Source organism: Corvus cornix, chromosome 4, assembly GCF_000738735.6.
Source record: "Corvus cornix cornix isolate S_Up_H32 chromosome 4, ASM73873v5, whole genome shotgun sequence".
In the NCBI taxonomy this organism is placed as follows: Eukaryota; Metazoa; Chordata; class Aves; order Passeriformes; family Corvidae; genus Corvus; species Corvus cornix.
In genome coordinates this window covers 59,107,477-59,131,778 of record NC_046334.1, presented here as the reverse complement: position 1 = coordinate 59,131,778, position 24,302 = coordinate 59,107,477, and the positions used below count along the sequence as shown (strand labels likewise).

The window sequence follows — 24,302 nt, the reverse complement described above, 5'->3', positions numbered from 1 at the left end:
TGAAGCCATGGAAATGAACTATTAATACCAAACTTATTCCTATAAAAAACATTTACCTAATAAATAACAATGTCTCAGAGGACCCATGCCAGCATTCTTGATGGCTACTGCTGCATCCATCTACACAGTTTCCACAGGTATGCTTCTGTTGACTTCAGGCCAACAGCTACGTTTGGCTACCCTCTCCAGGGTGACGCTTTATCCAATACTCTGAATTACTAGCTCCTACCAGAGCCAGCCCAGGTCAACTCCGGGGCCCTTCCATGCCTGATTCCTTTGTGCTTCCAGCAGATGTAATAAGGAGTTGGAGACGCTTAGTGCTTCTCCTACATACCCCTCTGGGAACTCGCCCACAACAAAAATTATAAATGAACATGAAATCATTCACTGGGATATAAAAGCAAGCCTTAAATGTTCAAAGATCAGGCCAAGTTAGTATTACTGTTACTACAATAAACCTCCAGCATTAAGCAATTTCTAATATCAGTTCTTCTTCCAAAATTTTTCAATGTAGAGACAAGATTGGCACATATCTGAGTGAAATTATTCAGTTACTAGGCAATTTATTACTGCTTAACTGTTCCATGTGCATCAAATCCTGTTTAACAGCAGCCCAGTTTTTCTTCCATTTGGAAGCTTTTGTAACTAATTATTACCAAGCCAAACTGATTTCAAATGGCAGTTAAAAAATTAATAATGCAACTTAACCTTATATTAAATGACTTTTTATAAGAAAAGAAAAGTAAGGCTGGCTAGTAAATAAATATAACATACTTCAATTAAGTACAAAAGGAGAAATTAAACCCAAGCACATTCAGATCAATGACAGTAAATTTATCAGCTAATTCTTAAACTGAACCACAGCATTTCAAAGACTACAAAGAACTGAATTCAAACTGTTTATACTTAACAATATGACTTCAGAGCAGACAGTAGAAGTGGAGCTGTACAAACCTCTTACACATTTGCCAACTCACATATTTCATTATCACAATCTAGTCATCCAGGCAAAAAAACCCACTGTCCTTGCCTCCAAGTAGAGTGAGCATACAGCTCATTTCTCACTGACATAAATTTCTATCATGATGTGAACAGAACTTCATTAGATTAACAGAAAGCTATTATTGACTCAGATATTGAGGAAAAGCTACAAAAGCTTTTTCCGAAACAAATTTAAAACATCAAATAGTGGACACACTAAGATGGATTATACTAATATTGCAACTTTACTGTATTAACCAGTCTCAGATGAGCAGAAGGAACCAAGTCATCAGGCTAGCCATAAGGGACTAAACAAAAATCATCAACAACCTTGTCCAAGATTTAAAGTGGTAACATGCATAAAGGAACCAAGGGAATAAGAGAAGTACTTTTATGCAGTTTGTTACAAATCAGGACCCATACTCTTTTCAGAGCAAATCAGCTGTCTGCCTATGCAAAGCAATGCAATTACCTCTGTTTCTCTCTCACACACAAACAGAAAAAAAAAATTAACCAAACCAACCTCACACCAGAAAGACTTTCATCAAGAAAGTAATGGTTCAGCAGAAGAGGCAGGCCGGAAATCAGTTACGAAAATGATAGTTTCTTTAGCAGCTTAAGCTACTGGAATTGCAAATCAAATGGATGGATATGGCTTTTCCTGGACTACTGGCTGAACATTTCCAAAGGTTCTCATGTGATAGTACCACTGCAAAAGAAAAGGAATCCACATGTTCACTGAAAAATGAACTCCTCTTCGTTCTGTTCATTTGAGGCTGGATCAGTGAATAGAACTCACTCCGTGCAGTGCTACCATGACTGCAGATGACAAAAGAGAAAGTGGGTGAAGTCAGTCACAAAACCAGACCAGGCTGTGTTGTGAGAAATACATCACTGAGAACAGCTAAACTTCAACACATGTATGCACCCTCATAAGTTTTTGTCAGTATTCATTTTGATTTGAAAATATTAAGCAAGTAAGTTAGGATTCAGCTGCAACTTCTTTTTGTAAACTTTTTAACACTTTTTTTCTAAAACTTCCTAAAACCAAAGGTGATTTTAAGAGTTTCTGTTTCATTCCATTTTTGTTGAAATTAGAGAAATCAGCTACATCTGACTTTAAGCAGAACTTAGTTGCTGAAAGCATATTTTCCCAGACTGTTTGGTCAGTCATATCCTCAAACAGTGAAACAAACTCACTCTACTTTTTACAGTTTGGAGTCCTCAAGGATCAGCAGCACTTCCTTTGCTAGGTTTGAAAAAGAAAGGGAGAATATGCATCAAGAAGTTAACAAGTCCCTTGTAAATAACCCCAAGGCATCATCTACTAAAATTTTAGCACAGCCCTGATGATGATCTAATTTCTTTGTGACTTAGAACACTCCTCCTCTTCTAATATACATTAAGAGTTTCTGCAGGCACAACTGCCATGGGTGAAATTTTCTGAATTAGGATAGTAAAGAAACTTTAGTTAATGGTTAAACATTTGTTTAGGCCATCACTGACTACTCTTTGACAAATTTATGTCAACATCAATTCCATTTAAAACATATTAATAAAAATATATTAAACAACACACTAGATTTCTAGAGCTTTTCAGTATCACAAATTTCTTTAACATAGTCTAGGCAAGAAATAGGGTTTTCAGAAGAGTCTGTGAGATTCACACAGCTGAACTGGTTAAGAGCAGATACTTTGAAGAAATACCTTGAGGGCCTAAAATTAATCACCAGGGACTACTGAGATACTCAGTACTTCTCCTCGTCCCCCAGACTTCTTAATTTCTTTATCCAAAGACAATTGTATTGAAAAATAAATGAGACTGTGGAGCAACCACCAGAGTACAGAACACATTCTCTCACCTGCACTGTTCCAACAAACCTGCTACAAAGTAATACACACAAATACAGCTACACAACCTAAGGCACTGAAGTCAAAATTGCAAGGACGTTTGGAGGTGTTTTGTTCACTGTTCTAGAGGGGGTTTTGGAGCTTGGAGTTGGGGAGAAGGAGTTGTAACAGCTCAAGATTGTGAATTTATGATTTTCATTTAATCCAGTAGTTGAATGTCTGGTATAGCCCATGCCAGCAACTTCCCTTAAAGAGCATTCAGCAGCAGGTACTGAGGCAGGAAAATAACAATACAACTACAGTGATCACTCCTTCATACACACCCCACTTTGAGGCAGCCTGAGTTGCTCAGCCTGACACTCCAGCTCCAGGTTGCCAGGAACACAGCTGAAATGTTTTATAGACACTGGTGGGCCAGCCCTTCACAAGTTTCTGCAGTTCCTTTCTGAAGCCATGTGCACTTCTGACTTCTACAATCAATGAATAGGACTTCCACAATTTAGTTCTTCACAATGTGAAAAAGTAATTTAATCTGTTTATTTTAAGCTTGCTGCTTAATAAAAAGGCATGAGATTTCCTCTTGGGTTTGTACTGAAAAGATGCCATATAATTTTTCTCTACCCTTTCTTCACGGTTTTATATACCTGTTTGTTTTTTTCTGACTGCAAAGGAACTCAATCTATTTTGTACCTCCTCATATAAAAGCTTTTTCATTCCTCTTGTCATAATTGCTTTCCTGTGTAAAATGGGATCATCTAAATCTTCCCCAATTCTTGAGGATCATTCTGAGATTCATACTCAAAATTCTAATCCCAGTCTTATCAGAGCTTTGCAGTTTGGCACCAGGGATACACACTGTGTTAGAAGGAAATCACTCACTTGGCATTTTGCTTGTCCTGCTTGTTTCTTCTTTTCATTTCAGAAATGATAGTAGGAAATTTGTAGGGAATTCAAACTAAACAACATAAAAATGGGACATCCAAGAAACTGGAAGTGATAAGAAAGCTTTTTGGGTTCTTGCTTTCTAATAATATGAAGTCACAACATACTCAGACATATAAGGAGAACAATGGCCAAGTAACTTTAAACAAATTTACACTGCAACCCAACTTGTCTTCACCAGCTGCCTATGAAAAGGAAACAAGGGCAACTTGCAAAGTTGCAAAAAGAAAAAAAAAATTGCAAAGACAGATGTGTTAAATGAAAGCCACACCAAACCTTTGAACATGAAACATTTGGCTGCACACCACAGGCCACACCGTTGGGAGCAAAAGTGATACTGAAGGTGTTTCCACAAGTGTGGAAACCCCAACACAGCAGCTGGAAGTGTAACAAAGCAACAAATACCAAGACCAGTGACGGCACCAGTTATGACAGCCTGTAATCTGCTAAGATTAAAAGTCAACAACCCCAACAACCTCAATTTAAAAAAAGAAAAAATCGCAGCTTGGAGAACACTTCAACAGCATCTCTGCTGCCACACAAAACAGTCAAAGCCTACAGCCACCTACCTGACGTGCTCCCAAACTGTCTGAAGACAAATCCACATCCAGATGCATGCTCTGAATGGGCACTGACACAATAAGCTTGAGCTAAGTGAACTCAGTGTGCCCCTACCACAAAGTAACCTCTTGGTGGGACAAGTCACACCTGCTCCAAGTACCACCAGACATCTGGGAAGGCTTTGCAGCGACCATGTCTCGCTTATGGAAGAGACCAGCCAGGAGAGGATCAAAGAAAATTGTTCAAGCAAATTCCAGAGATATGTCTACATGGTTATTAGGTCACAGAGAATTTTATATTCTAGCCCCACCACCACAACATCAATAAAGACAAAATTTTCTTGAGGGAATTACTTTTTTTTTTTTTTCTCTTTCAGAAGGTGGATTGAACAAGGAATAGTCTACATCTGATAAATTCTCTGCCTGTTTCTGTCCAACTGATTAATCAGATTTAGTAACCCCAACTGAAAAAGAGAAATCCTATGATTACCTCAAAATACTTAAATCATGAGCAGGACTATAATGCCTGCAAAATACGGCACAAGGGAAGTATTATCCTTCTACACTTGGTCTTGGAACTTGGGAATTTCAACGAACAAGATCCGTCATTAGAATCAAATGGGGACAGATGTACTTACATGGTGGGTGGGCACGGGTGGACATCAGCCCCTCCAACCTCTCTAATGAGCAATTTCCTCAGATTCAAAGAAAAATTTCATAAAAAGTTAAAGAGAAATGGCAACTTGCCTCCTATTACCACTGGCCTAACTGCTTGGGCTGCTGGTTCTATAAAAAAGGGTTTTTTTCAAAGAAAATAATTGTTAAAACCATTTGGCTGAAAGTGAAGAGCTATTGAAAAGTACAGTCAAACTGGCAGCTTGCTCTTAAAATTCCTCCCACCACTTTTATAAGTATCGTTTTGCTTGTGGCTTTTAACAGCTGTTCACACACGTCTAAGCTAGATGTGAACTTTTATTTTCCCAAAACTAAATGGGAAGCTTTAAACAGCATCTGATTTAATTTTTTTTTAATTAAAAGTGGAGGTTAAAAGGACTGTGGAAATGGATGATGCAGCTGTGCTGATGCTAGGGAAAAGAATTCCAGAACAAGAAGTGAGGTAGAGTAAACACACAAAGTAAGTTTCCCAACACTAAGTGCACAGCACACTCAAATGATTTTATTAGCTGAAGAGAAGTTAACTCTATGTTTCTTCAGAAACATTTTCCAAAATTAAAATAAATTGTATTTTGCAAATATAATAGAATTGTGATGTCTACTATGTTTTTCCCTCAGACCAATCCTAAAATTAATTCCAGAATGAAGTGGGTTCACAGGTTCCAATGTTATTCCCAAATTAATTTAGAAACTCAGAAACTCAAGACACTCAAGTCAGAACTAGCTCACTAATATTGCCATATATTTATTGGTTTGGTTATCAAAAGAATTGAACTTCCCCTGCATTTAGATGTTTCTTGGAAGAATTAAACATTTGGAGTCACATTTGCAATGGTACTGAGAGACTGAAACATGAAAGCAGGCATTCCTGGGGCACTTTTTTAAAGTACTAAAGCAACTACCAGTCAACTAGGCAACGGTTTAACCACATTTGAAAGTGTCACCAGACAGCAGTCTCCATTTCTAAGCACCAGCATACTCATAAAAATTCTGCCTTCTTGGCCTAATTACTTAATAAACAGCACTAGTTACTAAATTCAAACAAAAAACCCACAGAAAGAATAAAAACGCCACAGTTTATTTCTATTTGTACATGTTAAGTACAAAAGCACACTATGAAAACATAACAATTCTGGGTATCGACACATATTAAAGGTCTATTCTACTAAAGCTCTTAAAAAAAAACATAAAAGGAGTTCTAAGGCAGAAAATTCATAGGATTATGAAGGAAATGCCACATTAATTCACGTGGATTATGTACTCTGTAGATGGTAACAGCTCCAAAAGCAATCTTCTTCAGTACACTAATAGAGCTACTACTTAAACCAAAAGAATTCAGTAGTTCATCCATCAAGTTTATTCAAAGAACTTCTATAAGATGTCTAATACAGTGAAAAAGTATGCAAAGTAAGCTACACTTCTCAAAACATAACCATTAAAAAAGAAAAAGAAAAGAAAAAGAAAAAAAACCAAAAACAAACAAAAAAACCCTTTGTGTCTATATTGGGCTGATGAAGCAACACTTCCAGGTCATCTATGGATGAAAACAAAGCCAACAACACTAAGAGCATTCATTCCCTTTGCACCAAGCACCAGGGACTAGGTGTAAAGAGTATGAAGAAGATGAAAAAGTGGAAGAAGAGAGACAAGTAATCCAGCCTGGACAGCAGAGCCTAAGAGAGAGAGGCAGATGGAAAATTACAGTGATGCAGTCATTTGTTTGCCTCCCTTGTCCACCCACATACAAGAGGGTCACTATAAATATGAAAATCTGAGCTAATCAAAACCAGAAATCCAGAACATTCTAGTTAGGTCTAATAAAAAATATTGCAACCTGGATCCCTTCCTGGGTTTCCTCTGGGACAATATCCTCTGGGATATTGTCTTTGATGATACAAAGCCTTGATTTCTGTTGTGTTAGCTCCTTGCTAAATCCAAGGCACAAATCAAGTTGAACAAATGAAACCCCAGTCACAGGTGAAACATTTTATGCAGGTGCACATAAATTACACTTGTGCACTTTAAGAAATCAAAAGTAGAAAATAAAAACTCACCACAGGTAAACACAATGATATAGCAAATATAGCATAAATGTTTCTGACCCTTCTACAAAAAAAACCCTAATGCTTTAAGAACTGATATTAATATACCGTACACCACTTGCAGATAAAATGATTCAGAGTGAAAAAATTCACGTTTTGTATTAGAGCAGAAAGGAAACTTAAATTCCATAATGATGAAATGATTATAAGTCACTTTTTGATTTAGTTCCTAATAGTACTGTCCTCAGCACTACAAATATACATAAACTAACCATAAGAGTATCACTCAATGAAAAGACAGAAGGAACTATCAGTGACCAATATACATTTTGCTGAAATATACAGTTGCTTAATATTCCACAAGTGAGCTGGAGAAAAAATTGGCCAAGTAACTTCAGAAATGGATACACACTACCAGTAGGACAGAGATGCATCCATGCTATAAAATGCTCCAAAATGGCTGGCATAGAAACAGAAAATGCCTTCCTACTACAAGAGATTTCTTTGTCCAAAGGTTACCAGAAATCCTTTCTTTTCCCTACTGTCAGTTAGTATGAGCCTAAACTTACGAGAAGGTAGCTCCCAAAGGTACACAGAAATTTTCCTGTCCTGAGAATTCTTAGCTGGAAGTGTTCCCCTCAGGTTAAACAACTACAAAAGCTTTTTTTTAGGTCTTGCAACCTAATAAATAAGGCATAACAGAGTGAAAGTAATCAAATTCAAATGAAAATAAAGCATTCAAATGAAAAGTAACCATTTCCATCAATAAAGCAATATAATCTGTTAAGGACAAGGAAAGTGGTTTTACTGCATGTTTTCCCAGTGTTCTTTCTACATGGTGGTTTCCTAATCACAGACTTTGTCAAGAACCTGACTTTGCTTACCAATGGCAGCAGAGCTTAGGATGTTAGCAGTCAGTACTGCTTTTCAGAAAAATTGATGGCCTTTCAAAATGATCTGTTCTAGTTCAGTCTGAATTACTGGACATGAAGTAAGAGGCAGAGAACAAAATATTATGACCTGAGCTGTGCAGATCAAGCCTAATTATAAAACAAGGCTTATGGCTAAAATCTCTGAAACAAATCTTGGTCATACTGACATTAAAGGCCAAACAGTACCACTGACAATGGAACTAGACACTCAGTTTTAAATTTATGATTCTTCAGTTCCTTCTCAAAGCTGATCAAATCTTAAAGCTCATCCTCACATACCTGTCAATATGACAAAAGAGTAGGGTACTACTCCATGTAAACATCACAATTAAAATAATCTTTCTACGATCATTTACTTCAAAATTAAGAGATAAGGGGAGTTAACAGTGTTTTGGTGACGGTGAAAGACCAAAACAGTGGATCTATAAGTACGTTTCAATTTTAGAGAAACAATATACAAGATATTTTTCTGAGCAGTTTGCTCCCTAGTGTCCTGCTTCCATTATTAGTTCATTGCCATGCTCTAAGCTTGAAAATATGAAGGAAACTGAAGTCTTGTTTCAGTGCTTTTGAAGGCAATGAGACTGCTTGGAACAAGTGAGGATAAGTGTATATAGCGGGATTGTGACGTTGCTATAGTGCTCTTTCATGAATAGTAATTACTCTGCAAGTGTGTAAAGCAGACAGGCCCAGTTGCATAAGGCTCAATGCAAGTTTTATGAACTGCAGAAAAGCATGATTAGTATGGGGGGAAAAACATGTTTCACACTTTTATTGTAAAGAACATGAGAATCTCAGAGAAACTGCCAGAACAGATGTTCATAAATTGGGCCCTTAATCTGCAGCACTTTCCAGGTTTTAAGCTATATCCACTGGTCTGTAGAACATATTCCTCTCTTTTTAATATAATTCTTCTGTTTAGTTTTTTTAATAAATAAGTTTATGACTTTAGTAGTGTTGCCAGCTGTTCAATTTTGATTTACTGTCAGAGTCTGCTTTAATATATAGTGGCTTTTGTGGCTTACCCATATAGATTACATTTTAAGCTTCAAGATATCACTATAAAGCAGCTGGAAAAAGTACTGGCTGTGCTCAGAAACCAGCATTATTGCCCTAGTGATCAACCACTGAAACATGCAACTGCACTAGCAACCATTCTCTAATAAACTTTTGTATACACCATTCCCAAAATAAAACTGCAAAACTTACAGAGTAAGTTACAGAGCAGGTCATCTTAACACATGTACTTTAAAAAGCCAGCCCAAGAAAACTGCAAAATTATTAATTAGGAGGTATATTAGCTGGCAATAGAGATCTCTACAATGACTGCTCTTTATTCTTTCATTATATTGTTTCCTTTACTTCTACTGTGCAGCTTGAGACAATGTAAGAAATAAAATATTTTGGAACTGCTTTATATAGTGCTTTCTAGGAATTTTCTTTAAAGCAGTGTTTACTGAATATTACTGGGAAAGAACTGTCAGTACTCTTAACACTGAACCATTTTCAACCTCACAGAATTACAATACAAGCAGACTAGGCTTCTCTTCTCCAGCATCTGCAAGTACACAGAGTAATGTTATTAAAATAAACTACCACTACAGTATACTTAGAATTAAACAATGAATTAAACTCAAAAACTCTGGAAATTCTCTACAGCTGAACTAGTTCAGAATCATCAGTCAGAACTACGAGGGCTTTTTTATTGCACTGAAAATTACTTTTTCTGCTCAAAAAGATTCCTTTTTCCATATAAAACTAACTCCCTAAAAAAAATTCCAACCAAGAGAACAAAACAGTTTGATTCAAAAAGATCAGTATGGTGCCTCGTGAGAAGGGGTTTTTTGCTTGTCTTACACTGTTGTTTTCCCCTAAGTTTATATTTGCCAGTTGGACAGTATCCATGGTGCATTACTCTCATGAAGTCCTATCATACCTAAGGGGAAGGCAGACCTACAACATGGAAGATATAACGGGAAAAATAAAACAAAAACAGCCTTTCTACCCATAGCATCAGGAGCAAAGCTTGTAGGAGAATGAAGAAGGAAGAGAAGCATAAAAAATGCTCATCCCTTGAGCCATCGCAGTGGCACCTTCACAACAAAATATGTCAAGATTTTCCATAATGCTTTCGAAGGGGGATTGAGAAGTAGACTCCAAAATGCCACCATTTTCTGTGTCATGAGCAGAACATAAAAATATTTTTGAAACAGTTCAACTTAACAGCATGACCAACAACTCCTATCCACTCCCTTCTGCATGCCTACAGCAATTACTTTCCAAAGTCTCCTGTAAATGTATAAAGTAAGATTTTAGGAACTGAGTGTCTCTCTTTCTGTCCACAGTATCAAAGGTGTGCTATCTGTACAAATCTTGGGTTCTCCAGCCTTCAGGTTAAATTATCTACCCCAAAAAAAAAGCTTGGTTGCAAAATCCAACAATTTAAAGTTACTCTCAATATGCATACTGACTATATCCCTGTATTTTTCCAAAGCAAGCCTTTCTCAAGACCTTTTACTATTCTGTGTGTTTCATTCAACTATTTAGTCTGCAGCTTTTTTTAAATTACTGTTTGTTTAGCATTTGAAACAAAAAGCAATGGTCCTGATGGCAGTTTTTAAATGGTATAACCCAGGTATGATTGAGTTCTCCAGTAAAAGTCAGAAAGAGCTAATGTTATTGCTCTTTCTGTACATATATTTCAAAACTTTAATGAATTCTACCATCACATACTAGTATTATACTAGTATGATATATTCCTGTTACCACACATAATTAGGTAAATGTATTGGACAATACTTAACAGCCCAAGAAAACCCTCATAGTATACAGATAAAAAAGGTAATCCAAAAGAATATTATAAACTAGGGGCTAGCATGAAAACACCAGAGTAAACTTGGAGGAGCTCACTAAATGTGCTCTAAATTTACACCCATGTAAACAACAGAAATGTTTATCTTAAGCACTACTTCTGAAAAAAAATAGATTTAAAAAATCAAAAATGTATCATGAAAATTTCATAGGGAACTCAGTATTTTTAAAACAGAAACTATGTGCAATGTACATAAAATAAAGCCCTCCTCTATTAAGACCTTATTTTAAATAAATAAATTAGATTACTAATTTACCATTCATCCTGACTGTACTCCACCCTCCTTAACCAACACATTTCAGTAAATCTTAATTGATTTTTAACTGAATTTAATGCTACAGGGTCTTAGATCTCTCTCTTGAAAACAAGCATTTTTTGAAGTTATCCTCCAAATCACAATGGCTGGAAGCACAGAGTGTAAATAACAACAATAACAACAATAACAACAATGCTGTCTGCATTTAACCACCAGGCTTATCTGAGCGATCTGTTCCATACTGGCTTAGTAGTTACTCCCATGGTAACACCTTCACGGTCTCATATTACACACACAGAAGTAGTGAAATATCTTTTTTATTTTTTTTTAAATGATCTATAAAACACACTGAAGTAGATACCAGAACGAAACTGCAGCACAACTGGTACCTCATCAAGACATACCTTCTCAAATACTGGAACAATGAAGAACTCGTAACCGTAAGTGTTTAATATGCTTAAAGCTCTATCAAAAAGCCACACATTTAGCAGAGTACACATGCTCCTGTACTGAAATGGGCATCATAAATCCACAACATCTCAGGAATGGAGCTGTAACTGTGGACTAAACTTGAAATGGTAGCATTAATTTCCACTTCTCTTGCAAAACTCCAATAAACATGACAATTACACAATTAAAAAATATATATACAATGCATTTCCCATAATTCTTCTTCTTTGTTCGTAAATCTGCATGCACATCATTTATACTATACCACTAAGAGAATGAAGGTTATCCATTATGATTATTCCCCATATTAGCACAGACTATCCCTTATTCTCTAAATTGAACTGGAATAATAACTGCTTACTTCCAATAAGAGGTTGGTTTTTTTTTTTTTTGTTCACTAAAATAAATAGAAAAAGCTTAAGTTTTCCCTGCTGATTAGGAATAAATTTCTCTTCCACACTTTCTGCCCATATAGAGTATTAAATATATTCAACTACTACATGCATTTCAGTTGAAGTTGCAGAGTACACATAAACACTGTACAACTGTTACTATATTAATCAGTCTGACTCTGAAACTCTGAAGCTTTAAAAAAAGGTTAGTTTACTGACTTATCTAGCTTTTAAATAGAAAATAATGCTACAATAGCGCTTGTCTTTTTCCCCATTTTGTCCAAAATCCTAATATTAATGCCCTATTCACACTCGAAATTTGGTTATCCTCTCTCATCAACTTCCTTCAATAATAATATATGAGAATATATTTCCACAGTAGCTAATGGAGACATTCCTACAAATCAATGTGCTGCAGTGATACAGAAATAAAAGCTTACTTCACTGTAATGATGCTTCCAGACTTCCCTCAAGTCAGGTGGTTACTTGCAGTTAATGATCTGTGACATACCACACAAGTAGTCCTAAAAAGACTTATTATCCACTGCATGTGCAACAATATTTGCTTTATGGATGGCTAAATGAATGAAGACATTCAACGTAACTGTAAAAGTAAAATCAAAAGAAAACTTACAAGTAACATGTTTTCTTTGAGTAAAAGAGCTGTGAACATTTTCCATTAATACTTAACCTTTTGCTGGAGCAGTGCAACCACATATAATGCTTGAATCCATAAGGCCCAAGAGCTGCTCAGGGTTAACACTGATTAACTGCCCCCAATCAAAAGTTGTAACTTTTAAAAATTTCAGAGAGCTTCCCTCCACTAATGAAATCAAAACTGCATTTATGTCATGTGGCAAAGATAGGAGCAGGACCACTGGCAAAAAAAAAGAAATTCTGTCCTGCTTTAAAAACAAGTATTTTTTTCAATCCAATAAAACAGACATGAATTTGACTGGGATTTAAAACTATGTATATTATGCTCCACTGACTTCTATTAATATACTAATAGAAAAGAATAGCAAATTAACCTAAAATAAGCTCCAATCCAACAGCACAATATCTCCCATGACTCTCAGACTGTGCAGACATTCACACATTTTCTGTTTATAATTTTTTTCATTTACTAGACTCAGCTTTTGTCCACCATATGTCCACTGTAGATTAACTATTCCCTTAGGTACAATTAAGGGCTTTCCATTTGTTGTAAGAAGACCTAAGTATGAAGGACGCAGCCAGAAAAAACATTTCTACCTAAACCAAAAACAGAAGCACATTCAGCCTGGACTATAGTTTATGCAGCATCTTTTTTATTGGACGTATGTCTACATTGCTAAATAAACTACAGACAAAATCCATGGAAACAGTAAGAGATCTCTCACCATTTCATTTGTGTATTATTATAAAAATATGATACATATACTGTTCTAACCTTTGTATTTAAACAGTTTACCTCTATTTGCATTTTTCGGTGACACCTCTACAGATTTTTCTGAATTTAAGCATAACGGTTAGGGAATGAGAATATATTATTTACTGGCACTTCTGTCACACTGATGTTTGAGCTCCAGCTACACTAACAACAGTCTACCAGGTCCTTGAACTTGGTTGTGGCTCTTGGTTAGTCATAGCAGGCAAAACTCAAGTGCATAAAACAAAAACCTCAAGTGCAGCCTCAAGATTTGACATGTAGGAAGAAGAAACCAGTTTATTCATAGTCACTAAAATAAAAAAAGTGTAGCATAAGAACTGCTTATTAGTTGGAATAGCTCACAACTATTCTCACTTTCTTGTTAAAGCACTGTATAACCCAAATGAGAAAATATCTTCTGCAAATAGTTCGCACATACCTAAACTGGCCCAGTTCAAATAAATGCAAATTCATTAATTTTCATAGAACTACACCTGTTTAGGTGTATCAGAACTCTGTCTAGCTAAAGAAATCTCAAACTTAGACAAGTGGTATGACAGTAATATATATTCTGTGTGCAAGTCATGTATATTGTTCAGCTTCAACCCTGTAATGAACCCCAGATTGAAAAAGCAAGCTCACTACTAACTAATGCTATCTGGGTTTAAGACAGGCATTTGATAAGGATTATTAATTATCTTTTCAGCAGCATGAGAGAAAGGACCTTTCTAGTCTTTTTATTTTTTTTTATGGGTACTCTGGCAGAGGCCACTTGGTTTTTAAGAGCCACCATCAAAACCTATACTGTATACATGCTTCAATAATGGCTGCAGCACTGTAAGAAAGTCCAGAAGTCTAAAAATTTGCCTTTAATCAGGTTACTTATCAGCTTCTGTGTTCACTGCCTTCCCCCCTAAGAGATCATTTTGTGAAGGATTCTGAAGAAGGCTCGAAACATGGGCTGATTTGCAACCCCTTGCAACAGATACATTTAGCACAGCAAATCCCATGAAGACCGGAGCCAGAATGGAATACATATGCACAGGTCTTTGTGATCTTTCCTGCCAGGTGTTTTCCCTTCACAGCAAATAGAATATGGCAAGGTAAATACTACACAAGAGCAATAAACGTTCCCTCTTTTGTTCTGTATAATGTTCTGTGAGCTCAGATCCTTTCTAAAGAACAGTACTTGAGGCTCAAGCTCTACTAATCACAGTTTAGTAGACTTGTCCACATGGCAATTTAACAGACATAATTAAATAGATCTCTTCAGCACGGATGGTAGCCAGCACTATTAATGTTAAGCCAAGCATGATTTAGAATCAAAATCTTGCAAGACAGATGCTTTCTCAGACAAGCAAGGTAATTTTCTCACTCAAATTGTGTGTTTCTACGTTGCTCCCACTGCTAAAGTAATACAGAGCACATAGAGACACCGGGTTGGAAATACAATATTATGGTGAATAAAAGATCATTTGTGCCGGTAGTTTTCCCTTCCATTAATTTAAGTTTGTTGTTAAAAGTAATTTTTAATAAAGTTACCTGACCATTGAAACAAACAAATCCATAAGACTGCAATTTTCTATTAATCTTACAAGTTGGTTGAGACAAACATTCTATACATACTTTGAAACAGGGTATCATTCTACATTTATTCAAATGAGTTGGTAAATTGACTGTACCACAGGACAAGGTTTTCTTTTTAAGGGAGTCTCTACATATAAGTAGTTTACCCTCCAATCCCAAGAGCATGTGTAAGGCTCAAGTGACCAGACCTGCTGTCAGGCATACAGAACTTTAGTTTAATCAGGCATAAGACTCTAAAGAACGGGGGTCTTTGGATTAGATGCTCAACACTTGTCATAATTACAAGTGAAGGCCCTAAAAAGGGCAAGCCCACGGGAAGCAAGAACAGAAAACCGGGGGAGGTTGGGAGGGATAAGAGAATGAATGCATAGCTCTGAATTTTAATAAGCCAGAATATCAAAGTGAGTATTAATGAAGAAATTTTCTGAGTACAACTGGGGAGACTAAGTATATAATGCAGCAACAGAGTCTAAAAGCAGACTGGGCAAGTCCCATGACCAGCCAGATTCACATTAGTACACTGTACACCAAACATTAATTTGTATCTGGGCTGGAATATGTTTCTTTCTGTGCTCAGATAAGATAGGCAAAAACATTTTATGTTGTATGTAAAGGCAAGTTAAAGGGTACACTGAAACGTAACCTTTAAACTTCACAATGTAACAGCATACCACTTCCTGTTCAGAGATAGCACTCCAAGATCAATTAATCATGGCTAAGACGAACAAACGGTCAACATTCTTAATTACTGTTGATGCATTCTCTTCTGTGCCCTCATCTGTCATGAAGACTGTTTAAAAATCTGAGTTATTAGTCTTTATTGAGGAGTGGATCTGGTTAATATCTCTAAGAACAGAAATAATTCATCTAGCCACTATACACCGGTACCTGATAATTCCTACCCCCTATATAAGCTACAGATAACCACCGCCCTAAGACCATCTTGGTAGCTATAAATCAAAATGAGTATAGCTCCCATGCAACCTGGGTTAATTTTTGTTTACAATATATCCACTGAAAATGCTGGTATGACACTTGAGGAGACTGCTTATAGATTAGTGCAGAAGAAAATACATAAAACAGTGAAGGTAGAAAGGAAGAAAACACATCAATCATACAAAACACAGTAAACCCTCTCGAATTCACACTTAATGACTAGAAGATCCATTGTGATCACTGCACTTTATCAATAACTAATTTAAGCAAAGATGCTAAGCACACAAAACACAGTTTATTTTTATTCACTTGATAACTATAGTTTCATTTATACTATACAAATCAAAGTATTTGACAGAAACATAGCTACAGAAGTTTTAAGTTATTGCATGGAAACTTGAAAACAAGTTAAAATTAACACTAAGGTTTACTCCCCAATTAGCAGTGCAACTCAAGTGGTATTAGCAACACAGAAATAAGCACACTTCAAATATACTTTATTTTAAATAAGAATAAAATGACCCAACGTAAGTTACTAGGAAAGTCAAGTTTAAGATTCAGTATCAGCTGTAAAGTTCAGGATTATTAAGATCTTATGACTTATAATTAATAGGAAAAAATAGTTCTACATCAAATTTTATAATTCCTTCTGTTGTTCACCAAATGCACCGACAAAAACCTGTGGAAAGACAGAGAACTAACTGGTAATTGAACATAGGTGCAGAAATCAGGTCTGGGCAAGATCTTGATTCAAATCAGTTTTCTACTCTCTCTGGCCAAACATGTAGGAAAGGCTATGAAAATAAAAGAAAAAATGTACAGGAAGGAAAAAAGAATGAAAACTGAAACTAAGCACCCAGGAGGATTCCAGCCACCTTAAATAAAGTACTGGCTTTACAATAGACGTCTGCATCTCTGAAGCTCTTCTTCTCCCAATTATTTTTAATAAATTATTTAAATAAATTAACTTTTATTTAATAAAAATTAATTAGGGCAATGACAGTCCTTCATTTTAGCTACTACTGAATAACAAAAAAAAAAAACCCACCCCAAAACAAAACAAACAAACAAACAAACAAAAAAAAAGAAAAAACAAAATAAAAAAGAGAGGTGGGAAGGTCCAGAATTTAGATGTCAATTCATACCACTCTACTGTTTTCAAATAAATCTCTGATGGATGAGAGACCAGCAACTGATTGGAGCTTTTTAAGTAGAAATAACCTTTCCAATGTTTCATGAGTAACTCGTAATCTCTTACAATCATAATAGGACATTTTAATATATTGACACCACTCTGAAGTTAATTATCATGTTTTCAACAGACACAGCAGCTTACTGTGTTCATGCTGCTAATCTATTGCAATGTACAATAAACCAGAACAGTGAAAACAAGCACTGATTCATTTAAATCAGCACCGAACAATTTCTTCAAGTTTTATGGAATACTCAAGAGATCCCCACAAACTTAACATTTAACAGAATGACTACAAATTGATACTAGAAACCACTAATTAATTATCTATAATATTGCATGACTTAACAGTAGTAAACAATTATGCACCATATCTGCTATATATTAAATAATTTACTTTCAATGATAAAATTACCCAAGGAAATTATTTTCCTTTAATACAATTCAAGTGTACAGTTTTCTATATCATACTGTGTAGAAAAATATTTTTGCTTTCTTCCAAGCTATAGCTTTATTCATAGAAAGAATCCAGGTATATCTCCCCAAAATGGAAGAAACACACATGTATTTCAGACAGTATCAGTACGAGGAAACAGACAAAGGACAGCCTAAGCCCAAGTTAAGGAACTAACTTTAGCCCAAAGTTTCAAAACAGAGGCTGAGTTTCCAAATTCTTATCAAGGTATCTAAATACTGGCCCAAAGCTTTCCAGTTGCTATGAATGAAAATAACTGCATACTTGGCAATTTTTAAAAGCTTTTATCAGAAAGAAAGCTAAGTGTTAGAATAACTTGCCTGTGGATATTGACATTTCTAGTCTTTCGGTGAGCTTACCTGGATATTTTCCTAAAAGCAAAAGCTCAAAAAAACCAAGTGAAATCCTGAGACAGAAACCACTCACCGGAGTATTTCTCCTGAATGATGCATGAGGTCAAGTAAGTTCATCAATTCATCAAATGGCTTTTCCTGGCTCTTAACCTATTATTGCTCTTGCATTGTATATGAGTGTCTTATCACTTACTAAGTAAAGAAGTTGAACAGATTCTTCCTCAATAATTTGTTAGTACCAGTAGTTTTATCTTTTCATAATACGTGAGAGTCAACACCATGCTTCTATATAAACACCTTGTTTTCTATTTATGTAACAACAGGAACCTGCCTACAGTTTCCTCTCACAGGCCACTAATTTTTTAGTATTGGGGTGGAAGCCTTCTTAGGTATTCTTATCCTACTACAGAATTTAGAAAACCAATACACTTCTAAAATTTAACTTTTATCATGCTAAAATAAAAATAAAGCAAAAAAAAAACCCTCTGTAAACAGTATCCCCTGCATGCTCAACATGTACAACAGCAACAAACATCCTTAGCATCACATGAAATCAATATTTTTGCTGTTTTTCTTTATACACGGCTTCTGAAGGAAAACAAGGCAGCAAGCACAGTTCCTTCGGCTGCTGTTTTCATAAAATTAAAGCCCTTTCACTAGTCACTGTCAGCCTTTATATGAAAATTCACCTAGGAAACCAGACTCTATTTCCATATGCTCCCAAGGAAATGCTTGGATATAAAAGATTTGCAGGCATGTATATGTGAAAAACAACAGAAATAAAATGCCTCAAAATGGAAACCACTGTATCATTTTCTACATCTATTGTGTCAGTTCAGCAAAGGAACATTTTTTATCCTATGTTACAGTGTATCTTACTGCAAATACTTTGTAAGATTTACAGAATTCCAGCTGGGAAGTCAAATTCTGGGGCAAAATAGAAACCACTGAAAAATATTTTTAATTCGAATTTCAACAGAATCTGTATTATTGACTCTGGTTTGCTAGAGTACAATACAGTCTGTGTTATACTTTCAGAAGTGCTATATATATATTGTAACTCTAAGACCTTCTCTGTTTTCTTCACAGGAAATTAGTCTTTCCTAATTAATGTCATAAAATGTTACAGCATCACTGTAGCAATACTACAGTTAATGGTTCTGAATGAAAGCGTTGTCTCTACATTGTTTTCAAATGATTTTAAACAATTCTAACTTGCTGGATAAGGTCCTTTTCTCAGGTTTGTTCATGACATGGTCACTGTAATGTGGAAACAAATTACTTGGAAAGTGAAAAAAAAAAAAATCAACTTCTACCACTTTGTTTCCAAAATTTTTATATGTTGCTTTTATCATCTTCAGCAGAAAAGGGGGTAAGAGAGCCAGGATCAAGACATCAGTTATGCCAATAAGGATGTTTCTATTAAGATGTAAGATTTACTTGGAAACAGGGGAACTGGGAATCCATCTAACTAGGAAATTAACTAGGTGATGATTATTTATATTTTGGGGGTCAGAGAAAACTGTTATATCATACTGATGTGATCACAAAAAGGAGAGGGTAAAAAAATCCCAAAACAACACAAAGTCACCTGATGTGTATACAGGTATGTTAGAGACTGAAATATTACAATTTATGACTTAAACATGAAGGACTTTCAAAACTGTATTACAAAAGCTGCAGAAAAGACTACCACAGCCTGAATGGGGCTCTGAGAGGCCCTGGACTGCTCACTGATGAAGATAAGATAAAGTAATAACTCAGGGCTGGGGACATTCACAAAGCACAGGCTTAACACCTCAGGAGTAGAGACCACAGCCCCAGGGCTATCAGCTGCCAGGCTCACACAGACCCAAAGGGTAAGGGAGAGAGCCTTTGGGTGTGTGTCGGAAAAGCCTCTGGTGAGAGGCACAGTGACTGCCCATCCTCTGCTGTGCAGAGGAGCCCAGCTGAGGGCCCCTTCACTTGGGAAAAAAGCCGCATCCACGTGAAGGACAGAGGGGGTGACATGGCCCATCAAAGCCCTCCCCCCCAAAGGTGTCCCCAGACCCTGAACCAGAGATGATGCAACAGACCCATAGCGTTGCAAGGGACAGGGGAGGCACCCAGCTGTTCCCACCTGGCCCAAAGGTGTATTATTCCACTGGACTCTGTACTCTTTGGTGTGTGGCGGCGTGGCGCGGAGTGGCCACAGCGACGGGGGACTCTCACCACCAGCAGAGCAGATGGAGGGGAGCAACGAGACATCGTTGGGACCCTCGGATGGGTGATGTGCTTCCACCTAACCCCTGTCCCCCCGCTCCCCCATGCACACTTCTGTTTCTTTCTTTTCTCTTTCCTTCTCCTTGCCTCTTTTACTATTAAATAAAATATATCAAATTTTTGGCACCAACATCTAACCTCGTTTGGTTTTAATCTCATTTTTGAGTGTATTTTGAACCTTCAAAGTTCTTTCCGGTTTATACAGAGACTTAATTTTCTTTGCTCTTCTGGGTTTAAACCGGATTGTTAACAAGGTAACATAAAAAAAAGTCTGATAAGCAACTCCTAAGTATTAGGCCTAGTGCATTGTGTAGTTTTTTAAACATTTACCAGTAGTTAATCCGGCAGTCTCTTAACACACAGAATCATGAAATATACCTTTTACTACATCCAGGAATGCTTCCCAGTTCTCCATTCCAGATGCATGCCATAGGTATATCCTGGGGCCCTATCAAATTCAAACACGGGAGAGTGACCTTGCTCTCTACTCCTGTGTGCTGCTCTCCAAGCAAGGGAGAGAGGGAGAGAGCACAGGGAGAGAGGCTGCAGGCTAGGCAAAGTATGATGCAGCAAGTCCCATAACCTATCTGTGCAGAGCCAGAATCCTGAAGTATACCCAAATATGTCATCTGTATGCTGCAAAAATACACAAGATAGTATTTAGCTGCATTTGCTAAATATATATACCTTATGTCGTTTCTTTAATAGCAAACCACATCCAGAGTATTTCAATTAATATGTAAATATGAGTAACTTACTTTTATTTCCAACCAAGGCCACAAGTGGCTGTGTTTCTGATTCTTCATTCACTTTTTTTACCACATTATACCAGTCTTCCAAATTTTCAAAACTCTGGCCATTGGTAATATCATAAACCAAGAGAATACCCTAAATAAAAAGACATGTTTAAAATGTTACAGATTGTAAAAGGATTTAACATGGTAAGATTTGCATGAATCTAAATTATTATTATCATAAAATAGAGCATTAACAATAATGGCAGCCTATCATTTGAGGGTCAGTTAAAGGAATTATAAATTTCTATAGTATACACGTTATCACAGCATTTGTCCTGCATTTCATGTGTTCCAAATTCACGTTAACTAAACTACAATGGTAGAAAACAATGGCAACACAGTGAAGAGCACAACTGGTTAGATCAGAAATATTACGAACTGCATATGCTTTATGAAAAACCCAAAATAGCATTTCACACTAATAGGAAGATAATTACACTGGAGAAGGACTTTTATTTTAACTTGTATTAGTTGCAGTTTCATTGTTCCCTTGTTCAGGAAAAAAAAAAAAAAAGGCAGCTCAATTTTACATTTCTGCAAACTGTCTGTCATGTTTCTGCTGTCTTTCGGTGATAAAGGTCGGATTCCATTCCTTCAGTATTGTAGAAGATAAATAAGAAATATTGGTGAGCTTTAAACTTTCAAAAGAGAACCTAAAGACATGGTCAGAAGTCAAAAAAGGAGTCCCATATATTTCAGAGGTTTTGGGCCAAGCTACAGGTGACAAATACTCAAAGCAGACAGTGATGATGATTGCTCTGCAGAGGCTGGAGCACTTGTTTTATGAGGAAAAGATGAACAAACCCGAATTCTTCAGCATGGAGAGGAAGCAGCCCTGGGAGGACCTAAAAGCAACCTTCCCATACCCATGAGCCAGGCTCTTCACAGTAGTGCATGGCAGGATAAAACTCAATGGGTATAAGCTGAAATAAGAGAAATTCAAATAATACCTAATGAAAAGCTTTTTCACCATGAGGAAAATAAAGCAGGTTGACCAAAGAGGTTCTCAGTCTCCATCCTTAGAGGTTTACAAGAAGGAACTCAATAAATCCTTGAGCAGCCTAGTTCCTTTTCTCAGTTGACCCTACTTAGAGAGTGTTTTACTACTCACCTCCTAACATCATTCCACCCTGAACTTTCTTAGGAATCTGTGATCAATACAACATGTAGCAACAGGTTTAACTCAATGCAAGAAGATTATAGCAAGGATACACACTAAAAACAAGCAAACAAACAAAACAAAAAGATCCCTATGGAGACTGTAAGAATAGCAAAGCTCTGAAATACACCACCTATTACAGTTACCAACCTGGAAATTTTTGAAGGTTGCTGGAAGTCATTACACATGGATAGCTTTGAAGGAAGGCAACAGATCCTATTGAGATTCCTCCAACTCCTACTTTCCTATGACAGCAATACCAATCTATCTCTTTTCTTCCAATGTTAACAACTCCTTGGCAAACTTGAGTTTTTTTCCTTATACTTACATAGTTGCTATTAATTTCTGAGGAACAGCTTTCATCAGTTCCTTCAAGGAAATTAAGAATTATGACACCCCACTTTTCCCTTGCTATCTTTCCTTCTTTACCAATCAAATCTAATATTAAACATCCACTTCACTCTTCCAACTTTGGTACAATTTATTCCTTAATATCTTGCATCTCTAAGTTAATCTCAGTTAATTTCTCCTATTTTTATAACTACCCAAATGTCTGGGCATATATGTAACTGTCTTTCACAATCTAAGTTCTGCTCTAACAAGGTCGTATTTGTGTTACTAAATGCTCAGTGGAAAAGAGGAAACTCAATCTAAAGGATAGGTATGGTACAGGTTAAAAAAAAAAAGCCAGCCATAATGCTGAAGTTGTAAATGAGAAAGAGCACACAGCAATGCTTCTTTCACCAGCTGCTGAGTTCTCTCACCAGCTTGCAGAAGAGCAGACTATCTAAACCATCTTCAGCACTAATCAAAGTTAGATGAAAAAAAAATAAGAAAGTGTGAGCATTTAAGGTTAGCCAACTCTTTCTAACTAATTCTTCATCAAAATGTACTCTGCTTCATGTCCTCTAGACAACTGTAGCCTACCTACCCCTTTGGATGAAAGGGTATTCACAGTGGATTCACCATGGAAGAAATCATTTAACAAAGTTTGTAACTAAAGCTGACCTAACTTCCTTTTCGTCCCTTTCTTTGTGATCTAAAACACTGCTTCTAAAGCACATTCTTCCATTAACCATTTTTTTAGTCTTTTCAATATTTGCCACACTTAAGAAACAAAGATGGCAGGTATAACATCATAGAGATGCAAAAAAGGTAGCATGGCATCCAGGTCATAAAGAACACTTTCTGCTTAGATTTTCACCACAACAGCACTCTACAAGCAACTTATTATGACATAGATAATTAATGAAGGACTGGTTGTAACCCCATGGCTAAAATTTATTTTACCTTTATTTTATTTAACAGAGAAATCCCATAATTGCTTTCAAAAAAATACATCATATTTTCCACAAACTTACAGTATATGGAGTACAGACCAAATAGCATAAAAGCTGTTGTTTCCCTATTATGTGTGAGGAATTAAGGAGGAAAATTAACACTGGCACTTTTACACAAAAGTAGTGTATTTCCCTGCCATGAAAAAGGTTTGAAACACATGGTAGACAACATGCCAAGAACAGCATACTGATTCTCTAGTCTCCAGCAACGTGGCAAATAGTCCCTACTTGCATAATTGCACTCTAGTAAGAGAGAGACATTTTGCCTACATTAGTGCATATGTGAGTGCTTTTTGTTTTGGAATTATAGAGCATTTTCAAAAATAGGTCACTGGAAACTGAGAATATTGCAGAAATTATTTGCTGCTCCCTGGAGAAGGTAGAGTCTTCAGTACTCCTATTAACAAGCCAATTTATGATGTAGCATATGCCAGATTTTAAAGATAATTTAAACTAAATATGTGGGTAGGGGCAGCAATTACAGGTAAGATATGGGAGTGGTTCTGAAAGATTTACCACGCAAACAGCAGCAGTGTTATTTCAAAACTGAACTGCTAATATGGAAATGTTGTAACCAGGCAATATATTCATACTGATAATCAAAATTTAAGAGGCGTTTATGTCAAGTTTGTGTCAAGACTTGTCACAATAAAAGGAAGCTAGAGAAAACAATAATTAAAAACTTACGTTTTCTTCTTTATTTATCCTCAGCTACCCTCTTCTTATGACTGACTTTTGCATCAAGAAACTAAATTAACTTTCAAGTTTTCATTAATAATATAGGTCAGGCCAAAATTCTAGAGTATTTTTTCTAGTCACAGAATATTAATTTAGTAA

The 24,302-nt window shown here is 36.2% G+C and overlaps 1 protein-coding gene across 3 annotated transcripts in view; it reads right to left on the bottom strand.

The window, feature by feature from the left end:
• RAB28 (RAB28, member RAS oncogene family) overlaps positions 1–24,302 on the bottom strand; it is a 61,719-nt gene that overhangs the window by 20,739 nt on the left and 16,678 nt on the right. For all 3 annotated transcript variants that reach the window (XR_005601775.1, XM_039551097.1, XM_039551098.1), the window contains exon 4: positions 20,928–21,057. Coding sequence is in view for 2 of the 3 variants with exons in the window: in XM_039551097.1 (XP_039407031.1) it covers positions 20,928–21,057 (130 nt within the window). In the remaining variant the exon portion in view is untranslated. The remainder of the gene's footprint in view (positions 1–20,927; positions 21,058–24,302) is intronic.